This window comes from Dermacentor variabilis, chromosome 4 (genome assembly GCF_050947875.1).
Source record: "Dermacentor variabilis isolate Ectoservices chromosome 4, ASM5094787v1, whole genome shotgun sequence".
In the NCBI taxonomy this organism is placed as follows: domain Eukaryota; kingdom Metazoa; phylum Arthropoda; class Arachnida; order Ixodida; family Ixodidae; genus Dermacentor; species Dermacentor variabilis.
This window is the reverse complement of record NC_134571.1, coordinates 9,720,109-9,740,933: the sequence shown is the minus strand read 5'-3', so window position 1 is coordinate 9,740,933 and position 20,825 is coordinate 9,720,109. Positions and strand designations below refer to the sequence as shown.

At 44.2% G+C, this 20,825-nt stretch overlaps 1 protein-coding gene across 4 annotated transcripts in view; it reads right to left on the bottom strand.

Annotated features, from left to right (window-relative positions):
* The window catches only part of Prps (phosphoribosyl pyrophosphate synthetase), a 32,937-nt gene extending 12,864 nt beyond the window's left edge, over positions 1-20,073 (bottom strand). For 3 of the 4 annotated variants that reach the window (XM_075688095.1, XM_075688093.1, XM_075688094.1), the window contains exons 1-6: positions 19,573-20,070; positions 16,170-16,353; positions 14,283-14,381; positions 12,907-13,031; positions 1,981-2,154; positions 987-1,146 (exon numbers count right to left, since the gene is read on the bottom strand). In XM_075688095.1, the coding sequence (XP_075544210.1) occupies positions 987-1,146; positions 1,981-2,154; positions 12,907-13,031; positions 14,283-14,381; positions 16,170-16,353; positions 19,573-19,994 (1,164 nt within the window). In that variant the 5' untranslated portion in view covers positions 19,995-20,070. Of the gene's footprint in view, positions 1-986; positions 1,147-1,980; positions 2,155-12,906; positions 13,032-14,282; positions 14,382-16,169; positions 16,354-19,572 lie in introns of all 4 variants that reach the window. The other variant, XM_075688092.1, reaches the window with a different exon arrangement.
* Between the last annotated feature and the right edge of the window lie 752 nt (positions 20,074-20,825).

Sequence of the window (20,825 nt, the reverse complement as noted above, 5' to 3'; positions counted from 1 at the left end):
TCACTTGGACTGAGGAGCCAAAGAATTTGAAAGCCAATTATGGGACAAGGGAAACAGAGGAAATCTTCAGAGAAAAAAAAATGAGCACAAGCAGTAAAAGATGCACGCAGGATCATCTGCACTGAACTGCCCTCCATAAATGATAGGCTTTGTTAAATGACAACTAAAGAACAATTCAGTTCACAAATTCTAGGAAAACTGGTGCATGCACTTGGAATCTGCTAGTGCTGTTGCGAATACTTGCATAACCCAAACCAGAGAGAGCAGCATCACATATGCCATGCTCGCAAAAGCCAAGCTTCCGCAGGTGGAGGTGCATGAGCCAAAAAATTTCCAACCTCGACAGGAGATGAACCCTATACATACTGCCAAATGCTTTCTATGTTACACTACGGAGGTAATAGTACCTCCAACCTACCTAGAGAAGGACCAAAAGCTAGCATGGCTAGAACTGTTTCATACGACAAGCTATTGATGAAAGGCGCCTAAATTACGTTCACACCCAAAGTGCTAGCTGTTTCTGCAGCCTACTTGCCTTAGGTTGACATGAACTCACCTGCAAATAAATGGCAAAGAAATTGCACTGGCTTTGCGGAGTTCCAATGCGGACCTTTGGGGCTTCCATTTGCTCCCAGAATGGCCGCTATGTACATTTCCTTCACTACTGCACTGCAATCACTGCCCCTTTCACTCACATATGAATCGTCTGCATTTTCATTTGTTTTATACACCGTATGTGGCCCAGTCCCTTAACAAACATTTTTCCAGGATTTGAGCATCTGGGAGACAAGGACAACACTGACAGCTGGAAGAGTTCCTTCAGGCCATGTAGTCTGTCAGCCCTTGCACTAAATAGCAAAAACATAGCCCTGCATCCGTTGAACATGGCTAGTGCTGTGCACGTCTTGCTAGTTTGCGTCTCCCTCTCCTTCATCGATATGCACTAAGTGGGCTAGCAGCCAGCATCTCCAGGAATAATAACCAACCTGAATCTTGGGGCACTCTTTCATGTGTTGATCCTGCGGTATGGTGTTTGTAACGACCACAGCCTCAAAGCAGGCATTATTGATCCTAGATATAGCAGGCCCCGAAAAGATGCCGTGAGTGAGAATGGCATACACCTTGCTGGCACCTGCTTCCATCAACCTGCAAAGAAACATCTGATTGTGAAGCATTGCAAGCTGTATACATCACCTCATTTTAGAACACTGAAGCCACCAAATATCTTTGCTAAGTGTACAACCAAACACCAAGAGCTGCTTGCCAAGCTGTCCAAGAAAACTGCAAAGTGCCTCCCTTCACAGCATGTTCCTCTAATCTTTATTCTAGCTTGTCATGCATTCTGTAACACAACCCCAGCAAGTGCATGTGATCACTTCATAACCATGCGTGGCTGCTCCCAAGATATCGGAATGCACATGCATTCCCAGAATTTTCACTAGCCCCTTTTTGTAAGAAAGAACACAAAAATATGAGCAGCGATAGAAAGACAGTTACCATCAATAGGTAAAAACTCCAAAAAGGCAAAATCCAAAAACTTCCAGCCCGTGATGCACTCTGTAAAAAGTATTTGTTCGTATGATGCATAAAATATTTTCCCACAAACAACTGCTTTTTAGAAGCCAAAAAGGTGAGTTGAAAGATGTCAAAATAATGTCTAAGGCAAGCAAAATAAAGAGAGCAAAGAACTGTTTTCTTTCCAACTAAGCTAGACATTTCACCCTTGGACACTTCCTTGCTCTTCAAGCAAGCAAACTTTGAAAATGTTGGGTGCGGAATCTGGATGCCACTCGCAAAGATATGAATGTGCTTCACAGTTCTCGCTTGATACGGATCAGTACGAAACTAAGAGAACCCATTAGTGCCATAAGGCAATTTGCTACACTCAAGCTTCCAGCCATTCTTTCATAACAGGATGTTACGTGAGTGAAGGTGTGAAGTGCCCCCTTTTGAGTCAATGTGGACAGAGTAGACACCTACTTGTCAGCTGCATGAACAATGGTGCCGCAGGTGTCAGCCATGTCGTCCACCAATATGGCAACTCGATCCTTTACATCTCCCACAAGCACCATGCTGGCCACCTCATTCGCCTTTTTGCGCTCCTTGTGGATCAGAGCAAATTCCACATTGAGACGATCCGCTATGGCTGTGACCCTGGTACAAAAAGCATGACTGTTAAAGAGGACTCTTGAATGGGGCTATGACATGGCCATACTGCTAATAACGGTTTTTCATTGTAACAGAGTAGAGGGACCAATATTATCATATACAATGCCTGTTCCAAAACATTGTGAAGTATGTTTAAAAAAAAATTGATTTTACAAGCTCTTACATCAATTTGGTCCATTTCAAAATACTCCCCTTTAGACACTGGCTACCCTTTCTTGCATTGCTGGAAGAACCTTTGGGAGTAGTGTTTTGTTAATGAGGCACTAAAGGCAAATACGCACTAAGTAGACATGGATTGTTGAAATACCATTCCAGAAAGCTCGCAGCACTTGTTCCGTGCCAAGAAAAGACGCAGTTTACAAGAAATGGCATCTTAAGGGCCCGCATAGCTTTAGCGCAATCAAACTCGCCCACCTCCAAGCGGGGAGTGGTAACGTTGCATGCGCAATCACCACCCTTTATTGTCGTTGGTGAGTAAAATGCCACCCAACAGATGGCGCTACGGTTATCTGCGCAAAACGTAAAGGCATGGCCGTGGAAAAACCAAGCCAAGACAGAGCATTGGATTCACCGCTGCAGCTGCTCTTGGTCAAGTGACGTGGACCATTCAGGAATCCCGCGACAACACGTGAATGTGGCCTTCTCTGTACTCTGCTATTTGCAGTTTGTGCAAGTTAACTGGAGCACCAGTTAAAAGAAAAAGTTACGGTGTGCTGAATCTGGCACAATGATGGAATTGCGTGCCAAAAGCTAATGTGCATGCTACCAATGTAGAGTTCACAAGAGCATATTGCAGACCAGAATCCAGAGCCCGTCTCTCTCCATAAATTTGGTCGCACAAGGCACACAATCTTTTAGACGCTTCAAGGACCCCCATGTAGAAAGCTACATCGATAGCTTGACCTTCAGAAACAAATCTGCAGTGCATAATTCCAATGCAGTCAAACACAATCACAATAACTAATAGTTGCTTTGTTCTTACGCACTTTTATTGGCTTTGACTCATCTTTACTTTTCTTGCTCAGTGCCGTTGAGCTCAATGTATTATTAATAAATTCAAGTTTTGTCGCCGGTGACGAACCTTTACAAGAATTCATTGTTGTTGCCAGAGGCTTTCCTATCAGTGCAACATTCTTTTCACCTCAACTTTTACTCGGGAGTCAGCAGTTTCAGCACCATCTTAGTGCATACCTTTTCATTTCCAAGTTTTCTGTAAAAGTCCGGTGAACAGAGACTTTACCAAACTGAGTGCATCTGCTATTATTCTTAGTATTCAGCAGTCACTGACCACAAGAGAAAGTGCACAATTGATGACTCATGTGAAGCACAACTTCGCATAAGCTAAATGGGCGCCCTGATCTTGCATAATTGAACTAGGAGGGTTGATCCAGAAATGAGGTTCCCAAAGAGCTCCAGCAATACGGGAAAGTGTGAGGCGAAATCTGGCAACACTACTGCGCACAGCTGTTCCCCCACTCTCGATTCCCCCCAGCCGCGCTTCACTGCACCACTCATACTTGGCTCAGCAGCCGTCTGAATTGAAGGTTCCCAGTGTTGATCCCGCGAAGTGCGAGATTCATTCCGTAATTCGCTTTTTGCACGCCAAAGGGACTCCACCCTTGGATATTCATCGTCAGTTGGCAGAGGTGTACGGTGTGTGAAGCGAAATCCGTCAACACTGTTGTGCATGGCTGTTTCCCCACTCTCGATTCCCCCAGGCTGCACTTCGCTGCACTGCTCATTCTTGGCTCAGCAGCTGTCCGATATGAAGGTTCCCATCGTTAATCCCGCCAAGTGCAAGATTCGTCCCATAATTCGCTTTTTGCATGCCAAAGGGACTCCACCCTTGGATATTCATTGCTAGTTGACAGAGGTGTATGGCATCAAGTGTATGTTGCCATATACGTCCGAAAGTGGTGCAGGGAGTTTAGTACCGGTCGGAAAGAAGCCCACGATGAAGAACAGAGTGGAAGACCTTCAGTTTAGGAGGCGGTTCTCGAGATGGTCCAACGCAAAGTGCTTCAAAACAGGAGGAGAAACAGGAGAAACTGTCCAAGAACTTGTTGCTCAGATTCCTGGGAGTTCATATGGTACAGTGGAAAGACCTCTGACTGAAAAATTGGGGTACCACAAGCGTTGTGCTCGATGGGTACCACAGCTACTGACATAAGACCACAAGAGGAAACGCCTTGACTGTGCTGGCCAGTTTCTTCAAAGGTGTCAAGAAGGAAGGATTGGTGGACTTCATTGTTATGGGAGACGAAACGTGGCTGTTTTGCTCCAGAAACGAAACAAAAATCCAAACAGTGGCGTCACCGAGATTCACCAGTCGCAAAGAAGTTTAAACAAACTGCTTCTGCTGGCAAAGTCATGGCCAGTGTTTTTTGAGATCGTAAAGGGACACTGCTGATCGATTTCATGGAACGTGGGACAACAATTAACTCGGACAGTTATTGTGCGACACTAAGAAAACTCAGGCGAGCTATCCAAAACCACCAGCCAGGACGACTCGCAGCCGGGGTAACGCTGCTTCACGACAAAGCCCGACCTCGCATCTCCCAGTGTTGGTGTATTTTTCAGTTATAAAAGCGGTATATGCCACCTTAAAAAGCGCTTATATTTGTTTCATCGTTTACCACAACGCGTATGCTAAGTCTGATAACACTGGCGCCAACACGGCGAACTCGCGGCAGCGTCCGCCCGCTGTTTGCCTCATGTATTGCTATGCAGCGTATCTTCGACGTCTTACCGCCGTGCCCCTGTTCGCCGCGCCGCGTTCGCCGTGACAATTCGCTCCATGTAGCCCGCGCTTTAGGGGAATCCATTCCATAGGCCTATTTCAACCTTTCAAAAATTTCTGTCCCTTTGTAACCCAAGTTCACAAGAAATCTGATATGGATCCTTGTTACCTCTGTTCATCGATCTCGATTTTGACAAAGATTAAAATAGATTACTCAAAAAGTTTGCGGCTAAAGTTCTACCTTTCCACATAGCAGTTTGGCTCACAGGTCAAATGGGTCTTCTTTAGAGTAGAGAGAGTGGCACCGCCCCTCCCACTTTTTACTGACTCACTTTTGGAACAGATCTTGAACACACACACACACACACACACAAATTACTGTCCTTTCACCCCAAATTTTTTCTCATTTGAAATCTCTATACTCCATCTCGCAGGATGTTTGCAGCACTGCCAAAGACACAAGGAGTACACAGGCAATATCACAGCGCAACGGTACATAGTTCTGGGCATATCTGTCTGAATAATGGCATGAAGAGTTATTTTTGATTGATACATGATACACTATATCGATATCTAGGGAAAATACAGGGAATGCGGAAGATGTCAATTCAAGACGATGAGCAAAACGAGAACAAGGTGAAAGCAGGAGCCAACGTTTCGACAAGTGGGCTTGTCTTCTTCAAGGCGACGTACGCTTCCCTTGCCACATTATATATAGGTGGGGTTCTTCTAAATTCTCAATTCGACACGCTAACACACCTTCCCTCGTTGCCACACCCACCCGCCTTACACCCTCTTCCCTTTAGAAGAACCCCACCTATATATACTGTGGCGAGGAAAGCATACGTCGCCTTGAAGAAGACAAGCCCGCTTGTCAAAACGTTGGCTCCTGCTTTCACCTTGTTCTCGTTTTGCTCACTATAGCGATATGTCACATTATAGGACCTTTGTGCATGCACCTCATATACCACGAATTTAGGAGCCACTGAGCAGGCACTGCGGAGCAGGAGAACATATCTCAAGGGGCATTCGACCTTCCTATTGGCTAAAGAGTCCTGCAGCTTGCACAGTGGTGGAAACAACTTGCGAGATGGGGTACACATACAAGTTCCTCCGACTGACATTTGCTGCCATTCTGACATAAAATGGCTGATATCAAGAGTCAGGGCTGCTGCTGTGTCATCTGCTGCAAAACTACGAAACCACGACATGCCACGCCAAGGGGGGTGGATGCTAACAGCAACAGAGAGTGTTAGCTTGCCCGTAAATCTATCAACCTTCACTGAATACCAGTTTTGCCAGAGACATTAATGACAGCAACAATGCTGGTAGCAAAATCTTGCAACACTTTGCCCCAACCACAATGTGATAGGCACGTTTTCATGTTACACATTTCCTTGTTAAAATAAAATAAAAAAGGCTGCATGCTAACGAATATGCCACTGCCCAAGATGCACAGCGTGCGTAAGGGATTTGAGGACAACGCTTCGAGTCGCCATAAACATTATCAATCTGTCCTGGCACTTAACTTTGTCATCCACAAACTCTGTTGCCAATCTAGCACAATTATTACAGAATACCAAGTTCCAGTTGGCCACAAGAGATGACTCCGTACGCTCTCCTGGTCACCTTGCACGCAGACTCCAGCGACTTCGAAATTAGAACCATCATGAATGTCACCAAAGCCTTCCTTTTTGTGGTAATTAGACAACAGTTTATGGCCAATTATCATCTAAGTCAAAGAATTAAGCACTGCCAAGGATCAGATTCCATTTAGGTGGCTCGTTTCTTCAGCAGGTGAAGGCCATGATAAGTAAGAACACTGAAAAGCCAATTATGGCCCCTTTGTGGTGCAGCTTCAAGTGGTAGATTCAACAGCCAAGCTTTTTGTGCTCGACGTCATCAGGTGCCACTGCTAATCATTTATTTTCTTGGTCCCATAGGACTCGCGCCTTGCACGATAGTAGCGTCACTGTGGTGACACTATCAGTCACAGGGGTGGAGTGGATGCTAAAGCATGGCTGGCTTTGCTTCGTACCACTCATGTGACAATATTGTCGACACAGCATGAAATTGTATCTTTTGTCACCAACTCTGAAATTGAACAAATTTGTTATTCTAGTTCTTGTTTTTTTTTTTTTTACTGCCCAATAACTTGGAACATTTTGCAAGCCCTTTTGTGTAGGAAAAATCCATCAGCAACAGTACTTACTTGCATAAACGGTTAAATTTCAATATAATAAAATTTCAATATAAGTAAGCAAATTGCCTATTTTACCAGCTTCATTACATCAAGGTTTAACCACATTATATAGTAGTAGTATTCAGTTATGCAGGGTTCATCAATTGCACTTCTGAAATGTCAGTCAGTATTACCATGAGAAGAGGCTTAGACGAGTGGCAACACCACACTGGGGTTGCCAGATCAGCTAATCGTGACACCCATGGATTTTAGGAGTCTGCTCAGCACTAGCTAACTGTTTAAAGCTAAAGAACAATTTCATTGTACCATTGTATCCTTAAGAAACCAAGGGCAACCTAGCAAGCAAATGCTGAGAACACTTTCTTGGTAAGCGACCTCTGGAGAGGGAGCTTCACAAAGAATGCAAAGAATTGAAGCACTCGATAGACTTCTTCAGCACTCAATTTGACACCATAACCACAAAGTACTCAAAGATCGAAAAATAAAATGCTGCTCTAAGGAGAGAAAATGCCACTCTCTCTTCAGACTACGGAGTACTAGAGCAGCGATTGAATGCCGCTGAGGAAAAATTAACCAATATGGAACAGTACTCACGAAATAAATATATTGAAATCCAAGGGTGCTCTCGCCACTAAACCTGAAGCCCTATCAACAAGCCTAAAACAACTGGGTGATGCTATCTCTGAACCAATAACTGAGGCTGATGTAGATTCCTGTCACCGAGTGCCAAGAAAGGATGGAGGCTGTCCTTACATAGTAGTACAGTTCACTTCTCATGCAAAACGAGATGCTGTCACTGAAAAAGCTAGTAAAAAGTTTGTTTCTATCTCTGATTTTGCTTTCGAGAGCAGCACCCCAGTTTCCGTCAGTGAACACTTATGCCGAGAACTAAAAAAGCGGCTCGCACACGTAATCGAAAGGAAGAGGGCAAGGCAAGGGAAACATGCGTAGACTAAGGGCAGAAAAATCTTTTCCAAAAAAACAGATGACTCAAGAGTGCTTCTGGCAACATGCATGAAAGATCTTGACAACATAGAATAATGTAGTTCTCATTGCCCTTGCTGCATCGCAGGCCTCCGCCATGGCGCTGACACCGTCCGAAGTAGATGATGCTTACCAAGGCAATCCTAAATGCTCATCTTTCTCCCACTTAAATGCGCAGTCTGCTCGCGATAAGGGCGATGAACTTGACACTATGCTCTCTTCTTCTGGATTTACCTTTGACGTTATAAGGACCTAACATGGTACCAGAGCGAGGCCAAAATACCGAATATTCCTGGTTATAACAGTTATTACTTGAATTGTTCTTCTGGAAGAGGAAGCTGTGTGTTACTATTGGCTAACAATGCCTTAAAGTATAGTATAGTTGAGAACTTCTACTAAATCCACTAAACCTTGAAGTGTTAACACTTGTTTCAAAAAGAATGTGTTTGCTGTTGCACATCGTCCCCCTTCTAGCTGTATATCGCCATTCTAAAGGTTCTTGGATGGACTGTTAAGATGGGCAAATGAAAATAAATACATTGTCATATTAGATGGTGATCCTAATATTAACATACTCAATGCAAGCAAGTGAGCTAAATCAATTATTAGAATCTAATGTCTGCACTAGTACCATATCCATGTTCACGAGCGTTCAACACAGCTCCTGAACACTTCTGGACACATTCATCACTAATATTGATTCACAAGACGTACATTCTGGCAAAATTAGCAGTGCCACCAGTGACCACATGTCCATATTGCCGATAGCAAGAGAATGTGCGGCATCCGCAAGTATTAAATCTAGTAGCAGTGCCTGGTGGCGGCGAGAAACGTTCTCTGCGTAGTACCAGCTTGGGTAGTATTGAGTCCTGGCTGTGGCTAAGCACATTTCTAGCCCGAGCTTTGTGTCAATTCGCACTTTTTTCTGCCCTGTTGCGAGTGCAAAAAGGCGTGTCCCTTCTCACAGACCGCGCCGACCACGCTGCGAGCTGGCCACAGCCTATAGTTTAATGAAAGCGGACTTTCCTTGTGCTGTGGGACGTAATGCTGGAAGCACAAGGAATTGGCGACACCGATCAGGAGAGACCTAGCTCAGCCTCGAAAAAGTGTCACAGTCATTACTGCTGCGTCATGGGCTGCCATGAACAAGAAGGCCTGAATCCCAACATCAGATCCTACCGTTTTCCTTCAAGGCCTCACGAAGCGGAGCGTCAGGCGCACTGGATAACTGCCAGTTCGTCGCGCTGGGTAAGCGAAACTTCGCGCCATGCTGACTGCTTCACCTGTCTTGAAGCTTGCTTGATTATCTGCGTTCTAAAATTTGGTCTTTTGCACCTACAGTCCCGACTGCAGACCGACATAGCAGAAGGCATGGCTGGTGATTCACGATTTGAGACCCGGCCACAGCAACAATTAATCATTCGACTGGTGCGAAATGGTGAAGTGACCAGGTGTGTGCAAATGACCACAAACGGTCAGGCTGATTCGGTGACAATTCACTACCCTACTACGAGCAGCACAGGTTAGAGAGTTAAATGTGCTCATCCTTGACCTCAAGCCAGCACGCTGAGGCAGCGCAGCAAGGTAGTATTAATTGCAGCACATCGATGTTCGAGCGCTGTCATTAAAAGCTACATCAAGCGAGCAGCGCACGAGCTCGCGCTGCAGCGCGATTCGCACATTCGTTACTGCAAGCTCATATGCATTGCATCAGTTATTTATCAGTTGCTAAAGGGACAGATGGTAGCTACTACAGCGCAGTCATAACTACTTGCCTAGCGGCATGCCAAAAGACCGCTGCCGTCGCGGCGCATATGATCTAACAGTTTGTACATCACGGCATGCTGAAAGACCGCTGCCGTTGCGGCGCATACTGTCGTGTGCTCGAGCAGTTCGGTACACATGATGTCTGCTTATTGCTTCTGCGATTCATTTATAGCACGCATTTCCTCACGTTTGTGCGCCTGAATCTAACAGCGTGCAAACCTGAAGTTCAACTTTGTACGCGACTCGCTCCACTTGCGATTGACACCGCGCTGAAACTTTGTCCCGCATTTCTTGAACGGCATACACATATTCGGCATTGCATAATTTCTTGCCTTTACGCAGCGTGCCACACCTGCAAAAATCTTTGCCACTCAATATTCGCTGCAAGCCATGGTACAACATAACCGAAAGTGGCGGGTCCATATTGTAAACGTGCTTTCCAAAGCAGACGACCGAGCTTGGTGCTACCCAGTTCAGGACAGAGGGCGCTTTTTAGCACCATTTTCACAGCGCCCCTTGGGCAAAGCAGGAGCCCCATAGATCCCGTAACATTTCACGACATTAACCCTTACAGTGTTGAACAGTTTTGCAATGATATAGCAAAAATTAACTGATAAACCTTGTTGCTACTAAGTGACTTTAATGATGCCTATAACGAGCTTCTACCTAGCTTTAAGTCAGCATATTTCAAATATTTCCCCTATAAGGTGCTACATTCAAAAAAGGTAAGAAAGCCATAGCTAACAAATAGGTGTTAGGCTTAATAAAGCAGAAAGGTGCCCTTTATAAATGCTTTTTTCAAGCTCGCAGTTTCAATAATTTAAGAGAGTTTAAAAAGTTTTGCAATAAGGTAACAAGCTTCCTCAGGCAATCAAAAAGAATACCTTCATAATCTCTTTAATAGCGAAAGCTTAAGATGTAGTGATGCTGATGGGCAGCAGCTGAATCTGATACTTGATCATAGGCCGGTGTAGTCACAAGGTACTCATAAAATAGATATAGATGGCGTAGCAACCTCCAGAAAATTACTATGTGATAGTTTTAATAATTTATTTGTCTCATTAGTTAACAGTTCTCCTGATACATGCTGAAGTGAGTAGCGCAAGAATGGACACGGGACACTAAAAAGGCGACAAGGACAAGCGTAAACTTCCGACTGGGGTTTATTACTGTCGCACACTTGATCAGAATCAGTTACAATCGTGCAAGTCAACATGGTCATCACAAATAAACAAGAGCGCAGCATGGCCATGCCAAGGCCTAAGGCAGCCTCCCACAGTGTCCACTCTTGCGCTAGTCACTTCAGCATGGAATACCAACTAGCCCGGTCTCCCACCTGCTCCTGATACAGGTTGTTTGGGTTATATGCAAGCAAGGTGAAAGTGCTTTCCTAAACCTTACTAATCCGACAGGAGTGTTCCATGTGTTTTCTAGTTTCCGCAACGCGAGAAGCTGCGACACATTGACGACTTACAAATTTGACCAGTTAGGAATGTATTAGATATCTTTTGCCCTGTTCTCAAAACTTAACTTTTATGCATGGGACATTTCCGGAAAGAATGCAATTAGCCAAGGTAAGTGTCCTGGACAGAGATAGAAATAATCTAACCAACTACAGGCCCGTGTCAATTCTCTACCATTTTTCTAAAGGCCTCGAAAAATTAATGACAGCATGACATCTTTTTGTGGCAAGCACAGCCTAATAACAAAGTCAGTCTGGCTTTCGGAAAAGGCTCTACACTGAGCTGACACTCCTAACTCAAAAAGAATTTCACTAGTAACACTGGGGATATCCATGGATTTCTCTAAGGCTTTCTCGATCGGATAAATCATGAAACCTTGTTAAGGAAATTTGAAATATACCGATTCAGGGGCGTGTTTTTAGATTTAATTGCTTTCTGAAATTTTGCCATCAGAGTGTTATGATATATATTAAAGAAGCTTTGGACAATCTCGTAGTCACGTCAGGTATACCATAGGGAAGTATTCTAGGGACAATTTTATTTAACTTTTACATACATGACATGGTCAACATTGACCTAAAAAAACTGTTTATAATCTATGCAGAAACGCCAACTTATTCACCTCGACAGACGCAGAAGATTTAGTGTACAATGCAAACACTAAGTTTAGTAAATTAGATGCATGGAGTAAATCAAACTGTCTATTAATTTATGCTACCAAAACCAAAGTAGTGCTTCTTAAATATAGACATTGTCAGTTAAACATCGAGGGTGCCTTAAAATTTGGCAATGCTTACCTTAATGTTGCTCCATCAGTCAAAACCCTAAGAGTAACCCTAAGTTGAGTAACATTGAACATGGAATATTCATATTGATAGGCTCACTACTAAACTTGCTCATGTTGCTGGCATCATCACCAGATTACTTGTCTTTCTTCCTCAAAATATTGAATCGCCCATATACAACTCCCTTTTCCTTTCACCTGGTTTCACCTGGTTTGGGCTACCACAACGTAGACCAATATAATGAAACTTTCTTTGTTGCAAAAGAAAGCACTCCGTGCAATAATTCCAAGATTTGACGCTCACACTGAGCCTCTCTTGGAATCAAAAAGGTGCATGATTTTTAGAATTACTTGCTCCTAAACAGGGTGTGAAAGGGAAACTCTGGCTATCTTGAAAGATTAGATTGTCTCAGGGAATGTCATATCGCATGCAACATACGTAACCAACAAATCTGGCCCATTCCCGCCTCACAAATGCGATAAGGTCACAAACGATACAGTGATACAGCAACGTGATCGGTTACAGAGAGTGTGAGTGTGAGTGTGTGTGTGTGCGTGCGTGCGTGCGTGTGTTTTACCCTTTTAACATGCATTTCCTTTGCACTGTGTAGTCATTGTGTAAATGCTGCTATTGCTCATGTTGCCAATGTGAATTTTTTATGGAGTACAGACATCGTCAATCCTATTTTGTGCTTTTTGTCTGTGCTTCTGACAACTGTATTTTCTGCACTGTTGTCCAATAAAGTGACTTGGAGTGGTGCCCCTTAGGGGCCCAGAAACTGCTGGAGAGGACTACCTCTTGGCTCCTCCAGCGTCGGGAGAGACAATGATGCTGTTGCGCCATTCGGGTATGTTCTCGCGAACCCACTTGAGAACAGCAGGCTCAGCATATAGGTTGTCCACCGGAATGTCAAAGAAACCCTAAATAGAGAAAAGGTTAAAATTCCATTTTCAGGCCCAACTTTAAGTTCAAACACTTGACCTGTGTCAGTCTGTTGTGATCATTTGCTTTGGGCTAAACTCTATGCAGAAGCTACACCCATCACATGTTGTGGTGTCCTTAGTTTCTCAAGTTTGTTATCCTCCACATTTCTACCCCTTATATTAGTACCAGCAGAATGCACCAATTATAAGTTGCGGTTGAGCCTTTATGATCTGTGATGCTGGCAAGTTTACAGAACGAACAGCACTGACGGGATGATAAAAGATGGAACACACAGCACCCCTGCTTGTATTGTCCCACCAGGTCATACATCTTTCTGTAATCACGAATCAGCTCACCCGTCAGTCAAGCCAGCAAAATTGTTACCTTAATTTAAGCAGTTCTTTCCTCTGGAGAAATTCACTTTGTATACATAACGGACGTGATGTCTGGTGTTACACTTGCAATTTCTTTTCTTTCCTTAACCAGAACATACCAATAGTAATTTATATTTCAATTTAACCTTGCCTTTTACTCTTCCATCTTTTGAACGCAATAGCATTATGGGCCCCGTATCACAGAAAATGCGGTGCCAGACGTCGTTTCAGCAAAAAGATTTTCAAACCACCCATACCCAGGCCCTCCATGTGGCGCAAGAAAATTACTGAACTAATTGAATTTCTCAAGCCAAAATACATAGAAAAATTGTAAAGTACGACTTACACATAACCTAAAGATATGCTAGCATAAGATTGCAATTTGACTATACGAGAAAACATAATTGTTTCACGAGAACTCAAGAAAACTCCTTTTCCAGCATTTCTACCATTCATAGACCAGCCACAGTGTCTCATTTGCGCGTGCCGGCACGCGAGTATCTTGGGAGCCACAGTGTGGCATACCCAATTCCTTGCAATAACTCCAGATGGTGCTCACCTCCGCCACATCACGGCCCAAGCAAGAGGCCACACTTCTACCAGAAAGCCTGCCTTCGTGCATAGCATTCGCAGCTGGTGTTTCCCGCTAAACATTACGGTTACATACGCTCCAGTTGCCAGGAAGCGTGACAAGCAGTCAGGGATCTTCAGATGCTACTGCGTTCCACTCTTAAAGGCAAAGCTTAAGCGTCCTCCAAATTATTGCTCTATGGAACTGACCAGCAACTGACAGTAATCAACGCAACATTCAAAGCCCCCACTTTTACTATTTAAGCAGCCCAACAGTATATCATAGACAGCATGTCAATGCACCTGTATTTGCGAGGCATGTAGGTCCATTGTTATGATGTGATCAGCACCAGCGACAGACAGCATGTTGGCAACGAGCTTGGCTGAAATTGGTGCTCTGCTCTGCAAAAGGCAGAATTAAATTGTATTAATGATGGCATGGAATACACCTGGTCAACACACACGTTAGTGTATGAATTCAAACATTCAGTCACTTCAGTATCTCTGTGACAAAGTCAACATGACAGACATCAACAAGATTGAATTCCTATAGTACCATCTTCTATGCGATATGAGAAATACATACAGATAAATCTTGATACAATAAAGTCAGTAAAATCTGCAATTTGCTTCATTATACCGAAATTGTTATATTGAAATCAGAACTTTTATGCAAATAAGTACAGTCGTTGATGGATTTTCTTAAGCGAGAGGGGCCACAAAATTTTCGGAATAATCAGGCAAAGCAAATATAAATGACAAAAAAAAATCATTTTGTAGAATTTGAAAGTTGGCAACGAAATATACTGTTTCATGCAGTGTCAAAAATATTTTCACATCAGCGATATGAAGCAAAGTCAGCCATGCTTCCACATGCACTCTACTCCCGTGACTGGCAGTATCGCCCGCAATGGGAGTTGCAACATTATCATGAAAAACGCTGGCAGCAGGGAGCGAATGCATAGTCTGCCTTTAGCTTATGTCCCCATCCCCCTTTTCACTAGCTCATGCGGAACACTGCACTCATCAAGCCATCATCCTTCTCAGCTCACCCTCACAGGCTTTCACTCGCACTCAAAGCATACAGCACACAGGGCCAAGAACTTCTATGGACAAGAAGCTACAAGTTAAATACTTCATTATATCGAGAAGTTCGTTACGTCAAGGTTTGACTGTATTTCCAAGAATTAAGTGACAGTTTTACAAGTTAGAAAAGAACAGTGCAAGATTCGGTGCACCAGAAAACTGACCCAAGGAAACAGTGTCCCCCCTAATATAAGAATTACCTTATAGGTCAATATCTCCTTGCCTTTCACCTAATCAATTCTCCTCCGCTCTCTTATAAGTCAATTGTATGCAGCAATTGTATGCAGCAATTGTATGCATTAATGTCACATGTGGCCACTGCACATCTGTCTTGCTAGTGGGCATTCACTGGGTGAGCACACAAGAGAGGCTCAAGCCAGGCAGCTATTGTGGACCAAGTGACATTCCAGAAATTTGCAGGGAAAGGGGGTGGGGGGCACCTTGATCACAGGCCAGTGTCATTGTTTTGTTTTTTTTTGAAGGGAACGCACAACTTCGCGTGCCTGGCCCACCTCCCAGGCACATACACCGATATCTCATATGCAAAGACAAAGATTTGCACAAATACATGTAACGACAGGTGCATACCGATAACAGGAGAGCACAAAAAAACTTCATTGAAGGTGATGGAGTGAAAAATGTGTGGCCAGGTTCCTGTGGGGCCAAACTTCGTGCAGTGGACTTTGCGATAGGCAGCAGTTGTTTTGTCTCATCTTGCTTACTGAAATGCTGACGTGTGTTTGCAGCCTGTTGAGGACCCCTCAAAATAAATCTCTAGCTATGCCACTGTACACACAACTAGCAAATTACAGCACAATGTAACAAACAGAGATAAGATAGACATGAGACAAGCAGCATCTCACAACTATTTGTCATAGAATGAATGAATGAAAAAAAAATATATATATATATATATATATATATATATATATATATATATATATATATATATATATATATATATATATATATATATATATATATATATATCCTATATTATAGTTACATGCAGACCTATACAAAGGATGATAATGAAAGCAATCAGAGTGCATAAAAAAATGCTCTAGTCATGTGACGAGTACGCATGACTCAGCCACCCCTTACCTTGTCCTTCTTGTCCTGCCTTGCATATGGAAAGCAAGGTATGACAGCAGTCACTCGGGATGCAGAGGCAATCTTGCAGGCATTGATCATGATCAGCAGCTCCATCAAGTTGTCATTCACCTCCCCACATCCACTCTGGATGATGTACACATCTTCACCACGAACACTCTCCCCTACCTCTACACTGCACATAAAAAAAATTAAGATCTCACTAATTTCACTATTTCTTTAATTACAGGGTTTAATGTCTAATGCAACTACTGGGGGCTATGAGAAACTATAGCGGAAGTGCTTTGTATTAACTTTGACAATATGGGGTTCTGCTCTCAAAGCCATGAGCATTTTCACATTTTACCCCAACCAGAACATGGCCAGCAGCCAGAAATCAAACCTGCAATCTCGTGCTCAGAAGCAGACCAGGCCTTCTAAAAGCAATGTGGGAGCATGTCATTACTGTTTTCTTGCTCACGGCACCAAGTATGCAGTCAGTCCAGTGCAATAAACCTGTCATGCCAGACATAATCTACATACTGTATGCTTTCGTTTTTTCCTTACTCTGTATATTAACAAGCCACTTAACAGGGAATGTCCGCGTTATTAAAGATATCACATAGAACCAGTGCAATATTGGCTCCTAAACAAAGCAAAGCCATCGTGCTACGCTTAGATGTCTTTGTCAAAGTAACACAACAACCCTTTGAAGGCCACACGCAGCATCCACTGATGGTGCAAATGAGTGACCTTGACTGACACACAGAAACAGCAAGCTGAAAGCCCATCATTTATTCATTGTGCAAAGCAGTGTCTTGGAATGTACAAGTGGTGTCATGATTGCAATTCATGGAAGTGAATTAGTAGTTGCACAAGCATATACATAGGGTTTCCGGGTGGCCAACTCCAGAAGGTGCACATTCAAAGAGGCAGAGAAAGCAATGAGGGCAATAAAAGGACTCTCAACCACTGCACAAGCTTGCACACTTTCCTCATTTTCCCATTAAGGTGGAGCATGTGGGAATGCTGACATGATGCTCAAAAACAATGCTCAAAAACTTTCCTCACTTGAAAAACAGCAGATGCTCCGGAGGTATCAAGTACAATGCCATTTTGAAAAGGTCGCATGACGACAATTTTGTTTGCTTCTGTGACTGGCTGGCGGAGTAACATAACCCTGCGCAGTCCGTGTAGCCTGGTTGCCAACTTCTGTTTTAAGTTGTATCATACTATAGAACATACAATGAGCAATTATCTTTTTAAGTTTGACTGCTGTAGTCACTAAGTAAAACCAAGAAAATTACCAAGACTTTGTGGAATATGCCCTCAACCTGCTGAAAGATGAATTCAGGCAATAACTAGGCTGTCTGGCAGGCATAGGATCCACATAATTGTTTCCCTACTACTACGTACTGGGTGCATAGCAGAATGTCAGTTTAAACAGCGAAAGCCCAATTGTGGATGCACAACATCAACTATGGTGTTCTACAATTTAGTGGTGGTCCAAAATGGCTTGTTTGCATGCAAGCTTCATAAGAATGCTGTACCATGTGAACAGGCTATCACAAAAACTGCATCACATATGCAGGGTCTTTGTGCACATTCATTGCAAAGCCACAAGTGCCTTAATCACTTCTGATCACTCATTTGTTGAATAACAAAATGGAGAGTATGGGGGCACAAGCAAGGAGGCTATAAAACATCAATTGTGTGGCAGCTCTAACAGCTTCTCATCAGCAGATGTGAAGGCAGTGCTTGCCAATGCTTAGAACACACTACACACAGACAGACAGTTGCACTAAGCTGGAGCTCATAGACAGTTCAATTCTTGCTGCAAGTGTAAATGCTAAGATAATTGAAAAATAAAAGCTTGTTGTTTCTGGCTAAACTAACTTCGGCTGCGCATAGATCCCATGACCTCCCATAATATTTGTCAAGATGTTCAATTTTCAGACTAGAACCAGTGACACAAAGCTATATGTTGAGAAGCATCCATAAGGCAAAATTAGCTACCTTAAACCAGCAGAAAGTGGGAAAACTAAGCTTCCCATAATCTCTGCCATAAGCTAACCTTCTTTTGGCACCTATGGTAAGGCCATGGTGGTCCGACTATACTCTTGGGGCATCCTCATCACTCCAGAAAATTTATTTTACAGCCCACTTGGGCAGAAGCAGTCAATTCATCAGTTTTAAGAACTGTTCACAACATTCTTTGCAAATCTCGTTACCAATTTTGAATTGCAACAAATTACTTGTCACTGCATCAGTACCTGAAACCAGTGAGTGTAACCGCAAGTCTAAGTGTGGTGGGCCGCGGTCTGAGCCAACCCTGGTTTCCTTTCTAGACCGTTCACTAGGCTCTCATGCGACTCTATATGTCGTAGCAATTGGTCGTAGTAATACGTGTATATGAATCCACTGCAAACATACTATGTGCTATGGGGCTGCTTCCGGGCTTACCTTAGGTTGAGTACTAAAAAATACATCATAATGTGCCGTGTGCAATGATGTGAAGCAGTGAAGCGAAAGTTGACACACGAGGATAAAAAAAAATGAAGGAAATAATTCAAAACACATGTACGAACTCTCCTGAGCAAATGTGATCCATAGCCACCACTCATATCCCGCTCGTGCAGATGACGGGACGAACGCACGAAGAGTACGCTTGTTATTTATTTCTCTACGCCGCAGACCGCATATGAAGTTTTCACGTTTTACAAGCACCTTCGGCACTTAAAAACAAAATGCACAAATACGGCCGGCAGAGCGCGCGAATTGCGTGCGTCACGTTTACGCGGACGTAGTTTCCTTTCATCTTTCGCGATCTTCGAGGCCAGCAACACCACGAAATAGCCAGCGATCCTGTGGTGTCCCCGTTGCAGAAACGTGGTTCAACAACAAGCGATTGCGCAATGCTAGCACATGGAGCGATCGCAGATCGGTTCTGGCGCGCCTTTGGAGAAGTTAAAGACGGCTGTTGGAAGAACGCAACAAGTAGTTTATCTTCAATTTTGCTCAAATGTGAAGGTCGTGACTTTGAGACGCGACAGACTAGTAGGAGATAAAGAATGAGTTCGGCGCCAGACGATAAGGCGCCGGCGAGCGCTATCAGCGCTCGAAGGGTCAGCGGCGAACGGGGGGGTTTCTCGGCTGTGACGAAATGCACGCCGAAGGAACAGCTGATAACGCAAAGCCTTGGCACTTAACCAGCGGGACACGTGTTGTTCTGTTACGTTATAACACCGGTATAGCATCTAAGCAGCGATACTAAAGTCATGCGCATTACGCATTACAAGCACCCGCTATAGCTATACCCTGCTCGGCCCTACTGCACCCACAAACCCTTTGGCGACACAACCTCGCACATAACTTATGGCACGGCGGAAGAAAGTGTAATATGCAAGGCACTTACCACGTCTCTTGGTTGCTGAATTTCTTGAGAACTACCTTTCCGAGTTCTATTCCGAGCCTGTCGACCACTTTCTGGGCGAGATCGCAGTGCGACGACCCGCTGAAAACCTTGATATTGGGCATCTTGCGGCAGAAATTGACTGCTCCGCTGTGGCAAGCAACGCAACAGTCTGGTGCTTCCCAAGTGGTGCCTGAAACTGGCTTAGCGCTGCCGAAGCCCTCGCGATGCTTGCGCTGCTTGAGTTGGTCTTGCTCCTCGCTCGTCGACGGAGGAGTGGACTGACCACTGTGGGCCATGGCAGAGCCGTTGCCATCTAGCGAGGGCGGGCAGAAGTGACACCTCTCGGTGTGATGGGGTCTAAGTGGGGCCCTCTGGAGCGGCGACGCGTGGGTTGGTCCGTAGTGCAAGAGGCCGTAATCCATCCTATCGGCGCGGGCGCCCCAATCGCATGCCGCATTTTAACTAGCGCTACGGCTGCGATGGCGGCGCCTGCCAGGACTCATGCTCGGAGCACGCGTGCCTGGCGGGGCTCGTGAACTGCTGTTCCGAGCATGCGTGCTTGGCGCGCGCACTTTGGCGCAGATTTTACGCGAACATTTAAAGCTTCTTTTTCGCAACTTGCTGCAGAACTGGTATTTCACCTCAAGCTTCCCCGATTATCGAGAACCCGGTTTTCCCTCTCTGCGGCGTAATTAAGTGAAGTACTCGAGGAACGGGCATGCTCGCCTCAAGGCACACAGCAGCGGGAGGAATCTTAAAAGCTCGCAATGGGGCATTTAGCGGACCATTTCAACTTGAATTTTCCTTGTTATGCTTTGTACTAACGGTAACTGAAGCTCTGCAGATTCTGACTGAAAGTCAGTGGGAGGCCTTGCCAAGAAAGTTTAGAAATTGAATTTCGCTAGCCGCCACAAATACGCCTGTATTGCAATTTATACGATACGCAAAACGATTAAACTTGCAAAAACTTCTCTTCCTTCTTTCACTTCATCCAAAATTCAATTGTAACTTTTTTCTGCACGGTCAGCTATGAGCTCACACATGCTTTGATAGTCAAAGCTTTAATTTAATTATAATGTTCACACAAAAAAAAAACACTGAGAAACCCCTTGCAGCAGCTAAGCGCCACATTTCGGAAACGAGAAGTGCCTCTCTAGAAAGACAGCTGTGTCAAGCTCATGACAAGCATCCCTCTCCACTGCAAATTGATTTCAGTTGCATCAGCAGGCCCACACAGTCAACAATGGTTTAAT